Source organism: Sus scrofa, chromosome 6 (assembly GCF_054392235.1).
Source record: "Sus scrofa isolate SSC_HxYL_T2T_F1_AM1 chromosome 6, Sscrofa_HxYL_maternal_Yorkshire_Landrace_v2.0, whole genome shotgun sequence".
In the NCBI taxonomy this organism is placed as follows: domain Eukaryota; kingdom Metazoa; phylum Chordata; class Mammalia; order Artiodactyla; family Suidae; genus Sus; species Sus scrofa.
Window position 1 is genome coordinate 79,896,420 of NC_139388.1, and position 19,949 is coordinate 79,916,368.

The following is a 19,949-nucleotide window of genomic DNA, read 5'->3' on the forward strand; positions in this document are numbered from 1 at the left end:
CAAACCTTACAGCCTAAAGACTAAGTGGGAGTAGGAAAACTGTGGATATAAATATTCAAGAGACAAATGTCTCTGATAAAAAGTGCCCCTTGATCCCCCTGCCAAAAAAAAGAGTGGAGAAAAAGGCCATAAAATTCAAAGGCTATACACCCAAAGTGGAGAAGGTTATTTTCTAAATGAAAACGCCACAAAAATGGCCTTGTATACTCTTACAAGATGACACAGGGGAAGCAAGTTTTGAACACACAGCAGCATATGCACGAGAAGGCCACAGCAGCAATACTCACAGCATTAGGACCGCCACATCCCCCAAGGATTAAGATAGTTGCATCATCTATGACAATCTGAGGAGAAAAAGAAATTTAAAATAAACCTACAAAGACACAGGCATCTGACCTCCTATACTTCAGTGGTTTATGAAAATAGTCCACACAGCTCCTAAGTGCGAGTATTCTATTTACCACAAGCTCTCCATTCCAACATCATGTCAATTCCGATCCCCGTCAACAAATTACTGATGATTCACCTGAATGGATTCTTTATTGATCAAATATTAACAGGAGAGAGTGCCAACTAAATAAAATGAAGGGTTCTCTTGAAAAATAAAACAGCAAAGTAAATGCTTTCGGGAGAGACACAATATAAAGCCACCAAAAAATTTATAGCCATTGGAAGTTGAAAAATAAATACCAGCAAAAAAAAGAATGATAAACTCTCTTTGCCTCATGTATGCTGGCATCTTACCTGACTCCCTCCTCCCCTCCTGTCCTAACTGAAAGATGCTACAGTGTTTGCTGAATAGTTATTTTAATTCCTGAGCACCTGAGATTGGCCACCTCGAGGATGAGGACTGGGGCCAGAGATGTTCGGCTTGGACCACGCCCACTGCTCGAGGTCAAGGACCCAGACATCATTGCTCCTATAAGATAAAGACATAAGAATGAAGGAGTTGGGAGCTCTCAGGGACTATATGAATGGATATAAATGAAGTTATATTTATAAGGATGCCCCCAAAAAACTGCCATGCTCATAATTAGCACCTAACTATATTTTTATTCCCCTCTTTCCCTGGAAAAGAGACTTCAAATCTTGGCTCTTTCCATTGACCCCTAAGGCCATGTGAGTCATGTCTGTAGCCAAACACTAATACCTAAAGGAAGAGTTAATTGGTGATAGCAGGAAATAGCTACTAGTCAAGATATAGTCTTTCAAAGGCAAAACCCACAAGGAAGAGAAAAAAAATTATTCAAAAGGCATGGCTATCATTGTCCAGGAGATAAAAGATTTATCAATTTGGAGAGTTCCCATTGTGGCTTAGCAGGTTAAGAACTCGACATAGTGTCCATGAGGATGCAGGTTCCACCCCTGGCCTCGCTCAGTGGGCTAAGGATCCGATGTGGCTGCAAGCTGTAATGTATGTAGGCTGCAGGTGCAGCTTGGATCTGGTGTTGCTGTGGCTGTGGCACAGGCCTCAGCTGCAGCTCCCATTCAGCCACTGGCCTGGGAACTTCCATATGCTGCAGGCGCAGCCTTAAAAATTTTTTTTATTGATTTCAGCTACAAAAAGTAATTCAAGATAGCTAGTGAAAGCTGCAGTTTCATGACAAATTGGCATCTCCAATCCTCAAGGACAGACTCCTAAATGGCAGTCTCAATTTAAATACGGTCCCCTCTTTTTTGTTGTTTGGTTTTTTTAGGGCCACACTCATGGCACATGGAAGTTCCCAGGCTAGGGGTCAACTAGGAGCTGCAGCTGCCGGCCTATATCACAGCCACAGCAATGCCAGATCTGAGCCGTGTTTTTGACCTACACCACAACTCATGGCAACCCAGATCTTAAGCCACTGAGCAAAGTCACCCTCATGGGTGATAGTCAGATTCATTTACACTGAGCCATGACGGGAACTCCCAAGTACCCTCTTTAAGGTCATTTGTTCACACATAGGAACACACAGGAGTAAGAGCTCCAATACTTCAAGCCCTAAACTCCCTCATTGGGAAGGCAGCGCTCACTCTCCTTTAAATTAGATGGAAAGTACCCTAAGTGAGAACAGGGTTGGGTCTGGAAAAGTGTTATGGCTGACAGCTCGTCAACGTCCATTTCAAAGCACAGGGGAAACGACCACTCCTAATGCCCAAGCAGATAAACAGTGATTCAGACACATTGCTCTGGCTCTGGCTCCAGCCTGAGGTGGTCAGCTGTGGCAAAAGGAGGAGGACAGTGGGTAGGGAGGACAACTCACAGAGATACATCAGGCCTGACAGTTATCCTGCTCCTACTCATTGCCTCAACCCTCCCATTTGGAGGGTGAACCATTTCCACCTAGCCTGTCAATCTACCTCTCTCCTTCTCTAAAGCCCCAAAGGACACAAGCTGGGCCACAGAGGAGAACAAGTAAAACTTCTCTGGAGGTACGGGTAGAAACAGACAAGATGGAAACCCCATCAGAATGTGATCCCACTGAACTGAACCACGTACCACACAAAAAAGAGATTCTAGGAGTTCCCGTTGTGGATCAGTGGTTAAGGAATCCGACTAGGAACCACAAGGTTGCGGGTTCGATCCCTGGCCTCGCTCTGTGGGTTAAGGATCCGGCGTTGCCATAAGCTGTGGTGTAGGCTGGCAACTACAGCTCTGATTAGACCCCTAGCCTGGGAACATCCATGTGCCTCAGGTGTGGCCCTAGAAAAGAAAAAAAAAAAAAAAAAAAGAGAGAGAGAGAGAGAGAGAGAGAGATTCTACATAGCCCTGATTTTATGGAGCAAGTTCTTCAACTTACTGGTCTATGATTAGACTCAAAAAATAGAATACTAGGATGAGATAACTTATTGGATTAATTAGAGCTATGTTCAGGATTACTGACTAACTAGTTAACTCTTCTGACCTGTTATTTCAGGAGTATTTACCTTCAGGTTGGTAAGGAACAAACCAAATACACTTACATTTGCCGGGATCCTAGGGAGCCACCAAAGACAATCATTTTATCATCTATCACACAAGACGAATGCCCGGCCATGGGAGGTGGGCCATGAGTCGTCACAATGCAGTTCCACCTAATACAAAAAGACAAGCAGAAGCCAAGAAGTCGGCCCCTCACTTAAAATGACAAACCTATCACCTTCAGTAGAGAAACTGCCAGGATAATAACTGGAGGATGGCATAAGGTATTTATGCCTTTTCTACAAACCTACTAGAGTTATATTCCCTTTTGACTCCTCAATGTGGATGGCTTTGAGGCAAAGTGAAGAGATGAAAAAATAATGACAAGGGACTCCATTATGGTTCCTTAGCTGCTTCAGCCTAGTTTGCTGAAGGAGTACACCCTGCTACTCCTTTCTACAGGGCCGACCTGATGGGCAGCAGCTGCCGAGAGCCCTGTACTAAGCAGTCCAGGACAAGGAACAGACATATACAGTCATTTCAAAAAGGCAAGTTTGTAACACAACTGGGAGCCAGTCCTGGAGACACAGTAGGAGGTAAAGAATCATGTGGCTCCACAGCACTCCTGGGGGCATCAGTAGCCAAAGCTGAAAAGATCCCCATTACTCAACCGGCTCATTCATTTTTCTTGGAAGAGGAATAAATGTCCTCTAACTTTTCCCTTTGGAATAAGAGCTCTTAACTTCAAGTTTTCAGGGAATCCTGTAAATCCTGTGAAATTGTGGGCAAAATTTGTGCATTAATAAAATCCTCCCCCCTTCCCCGGGAAAAGAGTACAAAGCTTTCATCAAATTCTCAAAGAGATTCCTGGATACAGACAAAAAGATAAGGAAAACCCAGTCATTTTAAATCTACTCCAGATTCAAAGGATCTTATCTTTGTGGCTTACCAATTTTTAGAGGGTGAGTAAGTATGTATTTCATCAAAGAATCTCTCTGGTTGGTGTAGGGGATAAGGGCTTGGCCGAGTCCAGCCACCGAACAGCACCAGCAGGTCCTTGTATACAACCAGAGTCGCTCCAGCTTTGGGGGAAGGATAGGACCCTGGGAGAAGTCAACAACAATGTGGTTAGGATTCAGGGCCTCACAAAAAGCCCTAAGTAAGCTGCCTATAGATCACCTTTCCCTGGAAGAGCGACAAAACAGGAACCAATACTATTAAGCATAAGAGAGAGGAGACACAACTGGGTTCACAGGTCTGAAAGAAAACCATCACCAATTTATACATCTTTTACAACTGCAATAAAGAAACCTAAGGAGTGAGTTCCCGTCGTGACTCGTGGTTAACGAATCCGACTAGGAACCATGAGGTTGCGGGTTTGATCCCTGGCCTTGTTCGGTGGGTTGAGGATCTGGCATTGCTGTGAGCTGTGGTGTAGGTTGCAGATGCGACTCAGATCCCGAGTTGCTGTGGCTCTGGCGTAGGCCAGCAGCTACAGCTCCAATTAGATCCCTAGCCTGGGAATCTCCACATGCTGCGGAAACAGCCCTAGAAAAAGGCAAAAAGACAAAAAAGAAAAAAAAAAAAAAAAAAAAAAAAAGGCAGCGTTCCCATCATGGTGCAGCAGAAAGGAATCCAACTAGGAACTATGAGGTTGCAGGTTCAATCTCTGGCCTCGCTCAGTGGGTTAAGGATCCGGCATTGCTGTGAGCTGTGGTGTAAGTCACAGACATGGCTCGGATCCTGCGTTGCTGTGGCTGTGGCGTACGTAGGCTGGCTGTAGCTCTGATTAGCTTCAGGCCTCATAGCACAAATGGAAGCAGACTTTCAAGGCTTGATATGAAAGCCTGCCAATAAAACTGCAGGTCTTACAGCAAGAGTGGCTACTAAGGCCCTCTAGGCTGGAACTCTGAGCTATGCTGACCAAATTTCAAAACAAAAGAAATCTGGCTTATGCTGGAAAAATTTAAGGACAGCAAATGTTCCATAGGAGAATAATTTTTTAGAGCGTTTTGTCTTTGAAACAATTGCTATTCCTCCAATCCTTTACTCTTATATGTCACTTTTTTTTTTTGCTTTTTATGGCTGGAATTGTAGCATATGAAAAGTTCCCAGGCTAGAGGCTGAACTGCAGCTATAGCTACCGGCCTAAACCACAGCCACAACAATGTGGGATCCAAGCTGCATCTGCGACCTACACCACAGATCACAGCAATGCTGGATCCTTAACCCACTGAGCAAGGCCAGGGATCGAACCCACATCCTCATAGATCCTAGTTGGGTTCATTACCGCTGAGCCGCAAGAGGCACTCCCTCACAAACAGAAGCTTTAAAAGTTCTCTTGAGGCTCAGAAGGTTAAGGATCTAGCGTAGTCACTGCTATAGCTTTGGTTACAGCTATGGCAAAGGTTCCATCCCTAGCCCACAAACCTCTGCAAGCTGCAGGCATAGCCAAAAACCAAAACACACACATGCAAAATAAATACAAGCTTTAATTTCACTATCTTACTTAAATATCTGGACAGTTACATAATCATACTGAAATGATGTTTAAATTGTGCTCCTCCACTTCAATTTACAAGGAAAATAGGAGAAAAATTACCCTATAAGAACAAATGAAGCAGGGTGGGGAAGACAGAGAATTCAACATACAACCTCTACACAGTTAGTTCAGCCACAAGAGGTCAAAGATGCTGGTATGTCAAATTTCCTGTGACCCAGTTATGCATGTAATGTTTACATTATTTGTTGCAAATTGGATACTTTTAAATTCTTGTTGCTTAAAATCAATATAGTGAAGTCTTTGCCAAGAGTCCCTACTTTAATCACTTCTAAAATTTACATATTTCATATTTTGAAATTGTTTATAAAACAAAGGGTCTTCAATTCCCCTCCCAATTATCTTAATGCAAGGTCTACGAATGAAATAAACTTATGCTGAGGTCAGATTGAAAAGGTCAATAAATTTAGGCAATTTTTATATCTTAAAAAATAAACAGACTCTATCCAAGTTATGGAAAGCAAATAATGTCTTTACCAGAATTTTGAGTAAAACAAGAAAACTCATTTTCAAATTACATACTTTTATTCACTGGGTTTTTTTGTTTTGTTTTGTTTTGTCTTCTTAGGGCCACACCTGCAGCACATAGAGGTTTCCAAGCTGGGAGTCGAACCAGAGCTATAGCTGCCAGCCTACACCATAGCCACAGCAACTCAGGATCCAAGCTGCCTCTGTGACCTACACCACAGCTCACGGCAACACTGGATCCTTAACCCACTGAGCAAGGTCAGGAATCGAACCTGAGTCCTCATGGATGCTAGTCATATTCATTTCTGCTGAGCCACAATGGGAACTCCTTATTCATTGTTTTAAAGTTCCAAGAAAAGCAAGCTATTTAAAGTATGTCTGTCTGTCTGTCTTTTTAGGGCCAAACCCTTCCCAGGCTAGGTGGTGAATCAGAGCTGCAGCTGCAAGCCTACACTTCAGCTCACAGCAAGGCAGGATCCGAGCTGCGTCTGGGACCTACCCTGCAATGCCAGATCCTTAACCCACTAAGCAAGGCTAGGGGTCAAACCAGCATCCCCCCATGGATGCTAGTCGGGTTCATTAAGGCTGAGCCACAACAGGAACTCCTAAAGAGCAGTATTTATAAACTTTATCTTTAAAAAAATGACCTTACATTCTTAGGCAGGAAAATAATGTTTTTTTTTTTCTTTAGGTGGCTGCACCTGCGGCATATGGAAATTCCCAGGCCAGGGACTGAATCTAAGCCACAGCTGCAACCTGTGCTGCAGCTGCAGCAACACCAGATCCTTTAACCCAGTGTACCAGGCCAGGGATCAAACTCCATTTTCATAGTGATCCAAGCTGCTGCAGTCAGATTCTTTTTTTTTTTTTCTTTCTTTACTTTTTTTTTTTTGTCTTTTGTCTTTTTAGCACATGGAGCTTCCCAGGCTAGGGGTCAAATCAGAGTTATGGCTGCCAGAGCCACAGCAATGCCAGATCCAAGTCGAGTCTGGGACCTACAGCACAGCTCACAGCAACGCTGGATCCCCAACCCATTGAGCGAGGCCAGGGATTGAACCCACAAACCTCATGGTTCCTAGGTGGATTCGTTTCTGCTGGGCCAATACAGGAACTCCTGCAGTCAGATTCTTAACCCACTGCGCCACAGCAGGAACTCTGGGAAATGACTTTAATATGGGCTAGCCTTATATACAATATCAGGTCCTAACCTTTGAAGAACTGCAACTACACACAAATAATTCATTCCATACAGTGGCTAGAATGATATCAAACAGTTAATGTATTTTTATGAAAACACACCCATCTATGACACTAGACACTGAATGAGTCATCGGAAATCTTGTACAATATAGGGGAGTTTGACAACAGAAGACTCTCTGTGGTTAAAAGACCTATCACCATTATGGTGATATATGATAAAATAATACCATTCCCTCTAGAGAACTTATAAATGAAGATCTTATACTCATTAGAACATTTCTTAGCCTGCCATCAGAATATGAGGCCACTGGGCCTCTAGACAGAATCAAAATATTGTTGTATCACAAAAGTAGAGGAAGAAAGGGTATCACTTCCATGTAGGTTCTCAGCAAGCATCATAGAACCAAATATGCCCACCTCAAGCCTGGACAGACATGTTACTTGAACCTATTCGTCCCAGAGCCGATGGTTATCCTCAAAGGCTTCTTTCCCCGAATACTAACGGCCTCTAATCACATGGCAGATATGATCAATGGAGCAAATTTCAAAACAAGGCATAAGCCGAAAAGACAGCTGTGGGAAACTGTATAATCAGATAGGCACCCTACCAGAACTAACATTCCCTAAAATCACTAATTAGTTCAGATGTTTCCCAAGGTTCCTATGAAATCAGAAGAAATTTTCATATGAGACACAGTGGTAAAATTCAAGGCATTCTCATTTACTTTTGCAAAGCAGACAGTAAAAGTGAAACAACTCCAAATTCTTGTTTGGTGTCTATGCCACTTTCCCACAAGTGTGGTTTCTACTTATGCAGAACCTAGCACTAAAAGAGAAGCTCAATTATTTGACACAAGATAAAACAAGCATCTAATTTATTTATTTATTTTTGTCTTTTGAGGGCCGTACCCGTGGCCTATGGAGGTTCCCAGGCTAGGGGTCTAATCGGAGCTGTAGCCACCGGCCTACACCACAGCCACAGCAACGTGGAATCCAAGCTGCATCTGCGTCTATGACCTAAACCACAGTTCATGGCAATGCCAGATCCTTAACCCACTGAGCAAGGGCAGGGATTGAACCCGCAACCTCATGGTTCCTAGTCGGATTCGTTAACCACTGAGTCACGATGGGAACTCCACAAACACCTAGTTTAATTGGTGCGCGTGTGCCCTGTATGTTATGCATGACTAAAAAGTTTTTACATCCCCATACTATAATCATTATTTATTAATATTATCAGTGTATAATTAAGCTGTAACAGTCACCATTTCCCTAGAGTTGCAGTCCTCAAACTTTAGTTGCATTGGAAGTAGATAAAGGACTTGTTACAACACAGGTTGCTGGGGCCCACTTCTGAGTTTCCTATTTAGTAGGTATGGGGTGGGGTCCGTGAAGGTACATTTCTAACAAGTTTCCAGATGATGTCGATGTTTGGGGACTAGACTTTGAAACCCATTTCGTAGACAATTAAATAACCCTTGGGTGAACCTGCTCCAATACGGCCATCCCAGTTTAGTTGATTTTCCTTAACACTGAATCTGTCCAGACTCTTTTCTGTATATACACTCTGTATACAGCTACATGAACAAGGTTCCAAAGTGGGTTTTCCTGCCAAGTGCTTTGATCAAAGGGGCATTGAGGAGTTTCCACTGTGGCTGAGTGGGTTAAGAACCTGAAATAGTGATCCTGAGTCTTCGGGTTCAATCTCTGGCCTCGCTCAGTGGGTAAAGGATCAGGTGTTGCTGCAAATGGCAGCACAGGTTGCAAATGCAGTTTGGATCCAGTGTTGCCATGGCTGTGGTGTAGCCTGGCAGCTGCAGCTCCGATTTGATCCCTAGCCTGCAACTTCCAAATGCTGCATGTGCGGCCATAAAAAGAAGAAAAGGGGGAAGGGGGTGCTGAAAGAAACTACTGTAACATTTTCGATATACAAACATTTCCTTGGTCATCCTCATCTATGTGTTACTGAACCTACACTCTACAAAATAAACAGGAAAAAAATGGTTTCACCTATTGCCTTCAGGCAAATCACTTTTAGACTTATTTACAGCAATGTTAGGAGTTCCCATTGTGGCTCAGTGGTTAATAAACCAGACTAGTATCCATGAGGACTCAGGTTCAATCCCTGGCCTTGCTCAGTGGGTTAAGGATCTGGCATTACCATGAGCTGTGGTATAGGTCACAGATGAGGTTGGGCCTGGCGTTGCTGTGGCTCTGGCATAGGCCGGCAGCTACAGCTCCTATTCGACTCCTAGCCTGGGAACCTTCATATGCCTCAGGTGGGGCTCTAAAAAGACAAAAAAAAAAAAAAAAAAAAAAAAAGACTTATTTACATCAATGTAATTGGCTTGCTAATAGTTCTCCATGACTCTGAAATCAGAAAGACTTAGTGCTAAGAATTAAGTACTTACAAGAGATAAAGTTTGAAAACAAACAACTTTTCCCTGGATGCTTTCAATTACTTTATTTCATAGCAATGATGCCCAAGGGGACATGAAAGAATGAATAATGGGACAGAGGTTTCCAGACCATGCTCCCCATTTCATACCAACAAGTCTTCACTCGCATTCATTCTCTCAGGGTAATAAGCCCAGTAAAAGGCAGCTCCACACGAGGTACACTAGTCCTTGCCACACAAAACTGTCCTTGAGGGCAAAATATGACCAGACAGAACAGATAAATCAACAACTCTACTTCACAGTCTCTTTTGTGTGGGTATTCTTGCAGCACTGAGGAGCCTTGAGCTGGTGTGCATATGGGGGTGGAGAGATGAATTCTGCTGATAGGATCCAATCTGGGTCTTGGGAAGTGGACTAAGCTTTTGGCTTGATAGAGCTGTCATTATGGCAGTGTGTGAAGTGACTGACCTTGATAGCAAGAGCCAGAGGTCAAGAGAATAACTGGAGAGGCATTTCCCAGAACACCACATTAGCATCTGAATCAGAAAACCTACAGGGCACAAGAGGACAGGCTGGCACTTATAACTTAGGAGGCAAGAGACCCTTTAAAGAGAAACTAGTGGAATAATATAATTTAACTGCTTACATCTCTAACCTGGTTTGATTTTATAGGTAATTGGAACAAGAAAACCATGTGGTTTAAGGAAGAGAGAGACAAAAGGAAAACTGAGAACACAGTTCAGTCTTAGGCTGTAAATCATTTGAAGACAAATAATAACTATTCAGAATGGTCTCCAAAGTATGCAGTCAGGACCACAGAAGGTTCTATCTGGAAGAGATACCAGTTTCTCATTTGCTGACAAAAATGTTTCCAATTTAGCATCAATGTAGCCAATAATAATTATGATGAGTCTTTGTATTTATATAGATGTCCATGGAAGATACAAAACTATAACTCATATTTTAAAGAACAAAGGTAGGAAGTAAATATAAAGTTACTCCTCAGCAAAGTCACTACAGAACCCCTAAACTCTTGCTTTCCAAGACTTGGTTCTAGCCAACTGTGTCCTTAACTCAGCCTAATAGAGAGATTTAAGTTAGTACCCAAGGCTATGGTACTAAATGCAGAAGAACTAAACTCTCCTGGCCATGGCTTTCTTTAGTACCCCTGCCAGCATACCCCTTCCCATGCTGGGCTAAAGACCCTCTAAGGGCGAGGTAAATGGAGAGGGGATATCCTGTAGCTAACCTCAACCTGAGCATTTAGCATAGTGCTGAAAAGACCCATTTAGAATCTCCCATAAGATATTATTATTACATCATCCTAGAGAACAGGAATTATTAAAGAACTGAACCCATCCATGGAAGCTAAATGGTTATGGATCCCTCCTGGATTGGGATGAGAATTGGCTCCAGTTAATCACAAACTACACTGGAGCTATCGGTGGACCTTTCAGCAGGAGAAAAGCCAAACACTTCTTTGGGTGTTCCCATCACGCTTGATTTTTTTTCTTTCTATTTTATTTCTCACTTGCAACATGGCCAGAAACTTATTAATTGACACCAAAACACCTCACTAATATTAGACAAAGTCTGTCTGGATCTCAGGCTTTAGGGCATATATTTTTATGTGGATCTTTAAAAATATCACTCCTTGGGTCATTTACAGAACAACAAGAGGAACTTTTGTAATGGGCATGAGAAACTTTTAGATCCTGTATAACTACAGAGGTCACAGGCATAAACAAAAAGAAATCCCCTGTTGGCACTGTTTTCACTTGTAAACAAAACCACGTGAAAGACAACCTGATGAATGAGGCAGTGCTTATCAGCTGAAAATTAACAACATGAAAACCAGTAATAATTCCTTGTTACCATTTCAAGTAGTCTTTTGATTCAGTTTCTGGGGAAGGAGATGAGGTCCAGAGTCTGAATTTAGTCTCATAACTTGTTAACTGCAGATCTAATGGGTGTGTGTGTGTGCGCCCTTTTAAGTGGCTCTGTTTAGAAGTGAAAACAGTGTCTCTAGTCATAAAGTTTCTGGCCTCGTGTTAAAATAGGAAAATCCTAGTCAGGCGGGAGGAAGCCAAAGTGAAATTATGGTTGGTCTTATCTATTCTCTCCCCTAGAGGATTTTAGTTTACCCAGATACGTGCTTTGCAAATTTCCCCACTCTTCTCCCCCGCAGGAGAGAATCGGTACCCCCCCTTAGAAAAGCATGTATTCTGGAAAAATCTCAAGATCTGAACTTTATAAATAAACAGAAAGGATTTCTTCTTTTCCTAGGGGAACCCACTGGGTCTACTCTCATTCACATCTCCTGAGACCACCACAGATCCAGGTTGTTCCAGGATTGCACAGGGCTAGAGGAGACAAAAAATCACCAACTTATAAAGACAAGTAGCTAGTGGGTCCATGAATCAGGAAGGAGCTAATACAACAAAGAGTTTAAAGTACACTTAACTAACATCCTATGTCTTCTTCATAGACAGTAACACATGTAAGAGATGTCTGGGCCCTGGGTGAAGTCCTTCAATGGAAGGCAGCTCTTACTCACCACCATACCACCAGCTAGTGCACTGGCTGGGAATGAAAGCAAACAAACAAAAATGGAGATGGAGATGCAAATACGTCAGAGTCATTTTAAGCAAAAACACATAATCTTCTCTTTTTCTTTCTTTCTTTTTCTTTCTTTCTTTCTTTCTTTTCTTTTCTTTTTTTTTTTTTTTTTTTTTTTTTTTGCGCTTGTCCACAGGGTGCAGTGGCTCAATGTGGGATCTCAGTTCCCAGACTAGGGACTGAACCTGGGCCACAGTGGTGAAAGTGCTGAGTCCTAACCATCAGACCACCAAGGAACTCCCAAAAGCACATAATCTTAATAAAAACAACCAGCCTTAAAAATAAATTGTAACAGGAGTTCCCATCCTGGCTCAGTGGTAAGGAACCCAACTAGTATCCATGAGGACTCAGATTCAATCTCTGGCCTTGGCCAGCGGGTTAAGCATCTGGCATTACCATGAGCTGTGGTATAGGTCGCAGACATGGCTCAGGTCCTGTGTTGCTGTGGCTGTAGCTCAGGCCGGCAGCTATAGCTCTGATTCGACCCCTAGCCTGGGAACGTCCATATGCCACAGGTGTGGCCTTAAAAAAATTAATTAAAAAAATTTCATCAGATTTCCTTTAAAAGCCTATCCATCCATATATCCATCCTGGCTCTAGCCACATTTTATAACTTGTTTAAACACTGATATCTATTCTCTTGCATCACCAGTTATTTTTTTCTTAATTCTTTATTCTTTGTATTTTTTTAATTTTCTTATAGATCCTGCTGCTTGTTCACATCTATATTTGCAGTGCCTAGAACAGCACTGGGCATAAACACTCAATAAACAAAGGCATGAAAATGAACAAAAGAATGAATATAGTCACTTTTCAAGCTTTAGACCGCAAGGATAACTTATGGCCATTCTACTCCTTAGCTAGTACTTTAGTATATATAAAGGTATCAACTCAATCAGCTTCCACATCCCCTCTCCATCTGAGTATTGCATTGCATATAATCTGAACAAAAACTATGAGAGGTAGGTATTATCATGCCTACTCTAAAGGTGAGGCAAATGAGATGTCAAACAACCTATCTAAGGTCATCCAGTTACTAAGCAACCTTAGTCTCAAGAGATCAGATGCAAACCTGTGTTTGCCTGGCACAAAAACCATGCTCTTAATGCTACCATCGACTAGCCTCCCTCCCTCCTTCCCACAACACATTCCTCCTAACGCTTTAGTCATGAGGCCCTAATAATGAGTATACCTTTAATTACTAGCTAAGTGGTCTTTTCTCCACAAACCTCTATAATACTTAGTTACAGCTTATCTTCCTACTTAGAGCAGGACTAAGTGAATAGAGAGAGCACTCTCCGGATACTTACTGTGTCTACAATATTCCTTAAAGTTGTTGACAAGTAGGTCTTAAGTAAGAAATGGGTATGTATGTCCGCAAACTTACATAAGAATGTTGATTGCAGCTATATTCAAAGTGGAACTAACACAAGTATGCATCAAAAAGAGAACCGTTTTTTGTTTTTTGTTTTTTTAAAGTGGTTTATTTACATTGTGGAATACTCAGAGCAATAAGAAGGAATAAACCACTGATAGATGAAACCACATGGATCAATCTAAATCCCCACCCCCCCAAAAAAATTAGGGAGTTCCCGTCGTGGCGCAGTGGTTAATGAATCCGACTAGGAACCATGAGGTTGCGGGTTCAGTCCCTGCCCTTGCTCAGTGGGTTGGGGATCCGGCGTTGCCGTGAGCTGTGGTGTGGGTTGCAGATGCGGCTCGGATCCCGAGTTGCTGTGGCTCTGGTGTAGGCCGGTGGCTACAGCTCCGATTGGACCCCTAGCCTGGGAACCTCCATATGCCGCTGGAGCAGCCCAAGAAATAGCAAAAAGACAAAAAAATTTAAAAAATTAAAAACCCAAGATGTTAAGGACTTAGCATCATCACTGTTGCGGCTCTGGTTACCTGGGATTCAGTCCCTGGCCTGGGAACTTCTGCATGCTGTGGGCACAACCAAAAAAAAACATGAAAAAAAAAAGCCCCAAACCTAAAATGTGTCTCAAAAAAAATCTGTTAGAAGTCAGAAGAGTGGCTACCTCTGTATAGAGTGGTACTGACAGGAAAGGGGCACGAAGGAAATTTCTCAAGTGACAGAAGTACATCATATCTTTTTTTTTTTCTTTTTATGGTATATGAAGGTTCCGAGGCTAGGGGTTGAATTGGAGCTACAGCTGCCGGCCTGCACCACAGCCACAGCAATGCCGGATCCTTAACCCACTGAGCCAGGCCAGGGATTGAACCCACAACCTCATGGTTCCTAGTCAGATTCATTTCTGCTGTGCCGCAACAGGAACTCCAGTATTTTGTATCTTGATCTAGGTGATGATCACACGGCTCTATAAAAGTCTTTGAGTATACACTTAAGATCTGTTCATTTTCCTATATGTAAACTATGTCTTAACAAAGTTAAGAGTGTTACCCTGTGGTCACATGGCATCACTCATTAGGGTTCACCAGTGAACAGAAACATCAGCAATCCATTGTCAGAATTAAAATTCAATAAATAAGGTCTTTTAAGACCTCATATAATATGTAACTATCTGTAACTCATATATATACATCAAATAGCAAGGAACAGAGTTCCCATCATGGCTCAGTGGTAACAAACCTGACTAGTATCCATGAGGGTCACGGCCTTGCTAAGTGGGTTAAGGATGTGGCATTGCTGTGACCTGTGATGCAGACCGGCAGCTACAGCTGATTCAACCCCTAGACTGGGAATTTCCATTTGCCACACATGTGGTCCTAAAAAAAAAAACCCAGACAAATAGCAAGAAACATTTTAAGATTGGGCAGTGGGATTTCAGAGAGCTTACTAACATGGGAAGAGAAAAGCAAAAAAGGAACATAGTGTAAAGGCCAACAAACTGACTATAAAATCCATAGCCCATAATCACTTCCAGAGAGAACCATGGAAAAAAGAAAATTATTAGGGGTACTACTTGTTGGGTAAGTATTCAAGAATCAATTAAAGCATAATTCAAGAGTTCATCTCCCAAAGAAGAGATGAAAAGCAGCTTCTGGGCTTTGTAAGAATAGAGTAGCTTCCCAGAATTCTGGTTGATTTTTTTTTTTTTTTTTTTTTTTTTTTTTCTTTTTAGGGCCGAACCCACAGCGTTTGGAAGTTCCCAGGCTAGGGGTAGAATTGGAGCTACGGCCGGCCTACACCACAGCCACAGCCACATGAGATCTTAGCTGTGTCTGCGACCTACACCACAGCTCACAGCGTCAGATCCCGACACACTAAGGGAGGCCAGGGATCAAGCCCGCATCCTCATGGATACTATTCGGATTTGTTTCCGCTATGCCACAACAGGAACTCCCCCTGGCTGGTATTTTTAAGTTAATAAATGATCAAACACAACTCTCACCTACCTAGGAAGAATACTCTGTAGCTTTACAAAATCCAAGGTCATGAGAGTTGGAAAACTTGAGAAACTGGCCTGATCCTGTATTACATACAGAAAAAACAGCCAAACAACATCATTGGTCATAAGTCCATACACTGTACTGCCTTGTGTCCCAGAAACCAATAGGGTCATTCACGGAGAAGGAGAAGTTAAAAATGACTCAAGGATAATACCTTTTGTGTTTCCCCATATAGGATCAGCCTTCTACAATTTCATTCAGGAATTAACAAATCATACAAAATGAAGTTTACTGTGGTCATAAAACATTAAGAGCTACTTGGACAGGGGAAAGTTATGTGGATACCTGAGAATAAAAAGAAACACTAGAGGGTCTGAGAGTTTCACTACCCGAGGAATTCAAGAGCAACCAAAAATTGCTTGTCAGGAAGATAGGCAGACAGCATCACAATGTGTAGACAGGAAAACTCAGAATGCTAAGGAAAGTCACCACTTATTCTCAGGGACACTCTGGACTTCTATCTAAAATAAGAAAAAAATTGGAGGGTTTTAAGAAAGGACAGAAAAGGCTCATTAGGTGGACTAAAGCAAATGAATAAAGTTAAAGGCTGTAGAATTTCTAAAATGAGAGAAAAAAACAAGGACTGATTTCAATATATTTTGGAAATCATGAAAAGATTTATAGGTAGAATTAATTGGGCCTTCTAATAAAGAAAACATCAAACAGTGAGATCGACACACACACACACACACACTTAGGGCCACATCTGTGCATATGGAAGTTCCCAGGCTACAGGTCGAATCAGAGCTGCAACTGATGGCCACAGCCACAGCAATGTGTGGTCCGAGCTGCATCTGTGACCAACACCACAGCTCACGGCAACGCCGGATTCTTAACCCACTGAGCAGGGCCAGGGATCGAACCTGTGTCCTCACGGATACTAAGTAGGGTCTGTTACCACTGAGCCACAGTGGAATTCCAATGCTATGTTTTTGAGAACAGAAGCTTGGAGTGTATCAGAAAGGCATGCAACAGTGTCTTCTGTTAGTCTTGACACTGACCAACTGATACACATCCATTTCTCCCTCATCTCCACAAATGGGTATTCTGTGAAAACGTTTTTATATAATGACAATTTTTTAAAAACCTATAAAGTCTTGGAGTTCCCTTCGTGGCTCAGCGGTTAACAAATCCGACTAGGAATCATGAGGTTGCAGGTTCGATCCCTGGCCTTGCTCAATGGGTTAAGAATCTGGCGTTGCCATGAGCTGTGGTGTAGGTCGCAGACGTGGCTCAGATCTGGCATTGCTGTGGCTGTGGTGTAGGCCAGTGGCTATAGCTCCAATTAGACCCCTAGCCTGAGAACCTCCATGTGCCACGGGTGCAGTCCTAGAAAAGACAAAAGAAAAAAAAAACAAAAAAACAAAAAAAACTCTATAAAGTGTATAGGAGTTCCTACTGTGGTGTAGTGGAAACAATCCAACTAGTAACCATGAGTTTGCAGCCTCGCTCAGTGGGTTAAGGATCTGGACTAGCCGTGAGCCGTGGTGTAGGTTGCACACATGGCTTGGATTTGACGTTGCTGTGGCTCTGGCATAGGCCAGCATCTACAGCTCTAAACTGACCCCTAGCCTGGGAACCTCCATATGCCATGAGTGTAGCCCTAAAAGAAAAACAAACAAACAAACAAACAAAAAACTATATAGTGTTTAGGTGCAAAACAATGCTAAAAAGCAGAACAGTAAAACATTTTATTCTGGGAATACCCTTTGTGGCTCAGCAGTTAATGAACCTGACCAGGATCCATGAGGATGGGGGTTCAATCCCTGGCCTCACTCAGTGGGTTAAGCATCCGGCATTGCCGCGAGCTTTGGTGTAGGTCGCAGACTTGGCTCAGATCTGGTGTGTCTGTGGCTGTGGCTGTGGTGTAAGCTGGCAGCTGCAGCTCCGATTCGACCCTTAGCCTGGGAACCTCCATATGCCGTGGGTGCAGCCCTGAAAAGCAAAAAAAAAAAAAAATTTTATTCAAAGAAAATTCCACATCCAGCTATTTCAATGTCAGCACTGACACTTGGAACCCAAGCCAAGGGAAGGACTGGGTGATCTTTTCCACAACAGACTCTTCTGTCAGCTGTTTTGGTTATACCTATTGCCAGATATCCATCTCAGACTTGTTTTCTTTTCTTTTCTTTTCTTTTGCTAGCCAGAGCTTCTAACCCTGGATAGCTAGAAAGATCTTGATTGTGTTAGGTCATAATAAAAGAGAGATTTTGTCTTCAGCATCTCCTGCTCTCCACCAAAATATTATAAAAGGCAAATCATGTTGATATTTTTAAACTCTCTTAAGCTATGGAAAGATTTCTTCAAAAGACATACCCTCTGGTTATCACCCTTTCCTCACTCTGATAACAGACATAATGGCCAGATAGCTCAGTTATTCCCCTCCACACTGAATGGAATGTCAAGGACCAAGGGCAACTAGAAATAAAAGAGTCATAGGAAAATAAACTACAAAAAGAATTTCAGGAGTTCCTGCTGTGGCAGAGTGGGCTAAGGATCTGGCATTGTGTCTGTGGTGGCACAAGTTGGATCTCTGGCCTGGCCACAGTGGGCTAAGGGTCTGGTATTGCTGCAGCTGCAGCCCAGATTCAATCCCTGGCCCAGGAACTTCCATATGCTGTGGGTGCAGCCAAAATAAAAAAAAAAAAAAAAAAAAAAAAAAGAGGGAAAACAAGAATAATGATTACAGTGTAGAAATCTAATAAACACTTATCTCAGCCAAGTGAAAAGGTTAACATTAACAGTGATAAATCATGTTGACAGTACGTACCCTTGATAGACGTATGAAAAGGGCACTACACCACTATGGTCTTCTTCCCCCAAACCCGTAACTCTAGTCTAACCGTAAGAAAAACATCAGACAAACCATAACTGAATGACAGTCCACAAAACATCTGACAGTAGACCTCAAAACTGTCAAGATCACCAAACAAGGAAGTATGGGAAACTGTCACAGCCAAGAGGAACCTAAGGAGATATGAAAACTAAATGTAACGTATCCTAGATGAGATCCTGGAACAGAAAAAGGCCATTAGAATTAAAAAAAAATAAGGAAATCTGAATAAAGTATAGACTTTGGTTAATAATAACATATCAATATTGGTCCATTAATTATCATAACTGTACTATTATGATTAAATATTAGCAACGGGGAAAACTGGTGCGCAAACTCTGTTCTAAAATTTAGAAGACCATTTAAAAAGTTAAAAAAATTGATAATGTGAAATTAGTAAACTATAGAAAGAAACAAAACTACTCACAGCATGGCATAGTAGGAAGAAACACAGACTTTAGAGATAAAATCTTGCGTTTCAATCACTGCTCCATCACTTATTGGCTGTGTGATCTTAGGTAAATTATTAGGTGATTCTCTTAGCTTCAGTTTCCTCATCTGTAAAATGGGGATAATAGTCGTGCCAACCTAGTTGGGTTGGTTTGAAAGTTAGATAGTATGTATGATAAATCTGGGGCCACTAACACCCCACCGCCAAATCCTTCTCCATAAGCATTTCCTCAAAAAGTACTCTACTCCTGACTAACCGGGGTAACAGGTTACCCTGTTAGTCTACAAAGGAGCAGCTAAGAGCACAGAGGAGCCATTCTTCTTTCTTAACAACAGTTAGGGAGTTCAGTTTGGCACATTACACACCCACCCCATAGACTGTGATAACACAGTGAGGTCATTGTTTCTACAAATAAGAAAGCAAGAAGATTTCACAGGGATCCAGGATTTCCAAATTTAGCTGAGTTTAGAATCAACTGGGATATTTTCTCTTCTTTAAAAATGCAGATCTAGGAGTTCCTGTTGTGGCTCAGTGGAAACGAATCCGACTAGGAGCCATGAGGTTTCGGGTTTGATCCCTGGTCTCGATCAGTGGGTGAAGGATCTGGCATTGCCGTGAGCAGTGGTGTACATTGCAGACGCGGCTCAGATCTGGTGTTGCTGTGGCTGCAGCTGTGGCGTAGGCTGGTGGCTACAGCTCCGATTCATCCCCTAGCCTTGGAACCTCCATATGCCAAAGGTGCGGTCCTAAAAAGCAAAAAAAATGAAAAATAAAAAAAACTAAAAAATAAAAATGCAGATCTACCACTCTATACCCAATCCCTTGAGATTAGATGGGTGACTGTAGGCTGAGGAATCTCTATTTTTAATAAACTTCCCAGGTTATCTGGACAAAGATGATCTGCTATGTGGTTTTAGGAACAGTGGTCTTATCTTTCCTCTTTATACAGGGAAGGAAATGAAGGCCCAGAGAATGCAGAAGTGATTAATTTCAAAGGCAAGTAGCTCAGGAGTTCCCATCGTGGCTCAGTGGTTGATGGATCCAACTAGGAACCATGAGGTTGCAGGTTCGATCCCTGGCCTTGCTCAGTGGGTTGGGGATCCAGCATT

At 42.3% G+C, this 19,949-nt stretch overlaps 2 protein-coding genes across 5 annotated transcripts in view; both read right to left on the reverse strand.

Annotated features, from left to right (window-relative positions):
• Positions 1 to 19,949, reverse strand: part of FAM131C (family with sequence similarity 131 member C) — a 301,322-nt gene that overhangs the window by 178,502 nt on the left and 102,871 nt on the right. The gene's annotated exons all lie outside the window — the stretch shown is intronic.
• The window catches only part of FBXO42 (F-box protein 42), an 80,927-nt gene that overhangs the window by 6,344 nt on the left and 54,634 nt on the right, over positions 1 to 19,949 (reverse strand). For 2 of the 4 annotated variants that reach the window (XM_084962983.1, XM_084962984.1), the window contains 5 exons: positions 18,817 to 18,977; positions 3,831 to 3,984; positions 2,944 to 3,054; positions 823 to 919; positions 288 to 344 (listed from right to left, as the gene is read on the reverse strand). In XM_084962983.1, the coding sequence (XP_084819109.1) occupies positions 288 to 344; positions 823 to 919; positions 2,944 to 3,054; positions 3,831 to 3,984; positions 18,817 to 18,826 (429 nt within the window). In that variant the 5' untranslated portion in view covers positions 18,827 to 18,977. The remainder of the gene's footprint in view (positions 1 to 287; positions 345 to 822; positions 920 to 2,943; positions 3,055 to 3,830; positions 3,985 to 18,816; positions 18,978 to 19,949) is intronic. The other 2 variants (XM_084962982.1, XM_003127635.6) reach the window with 2 other exon arrangements.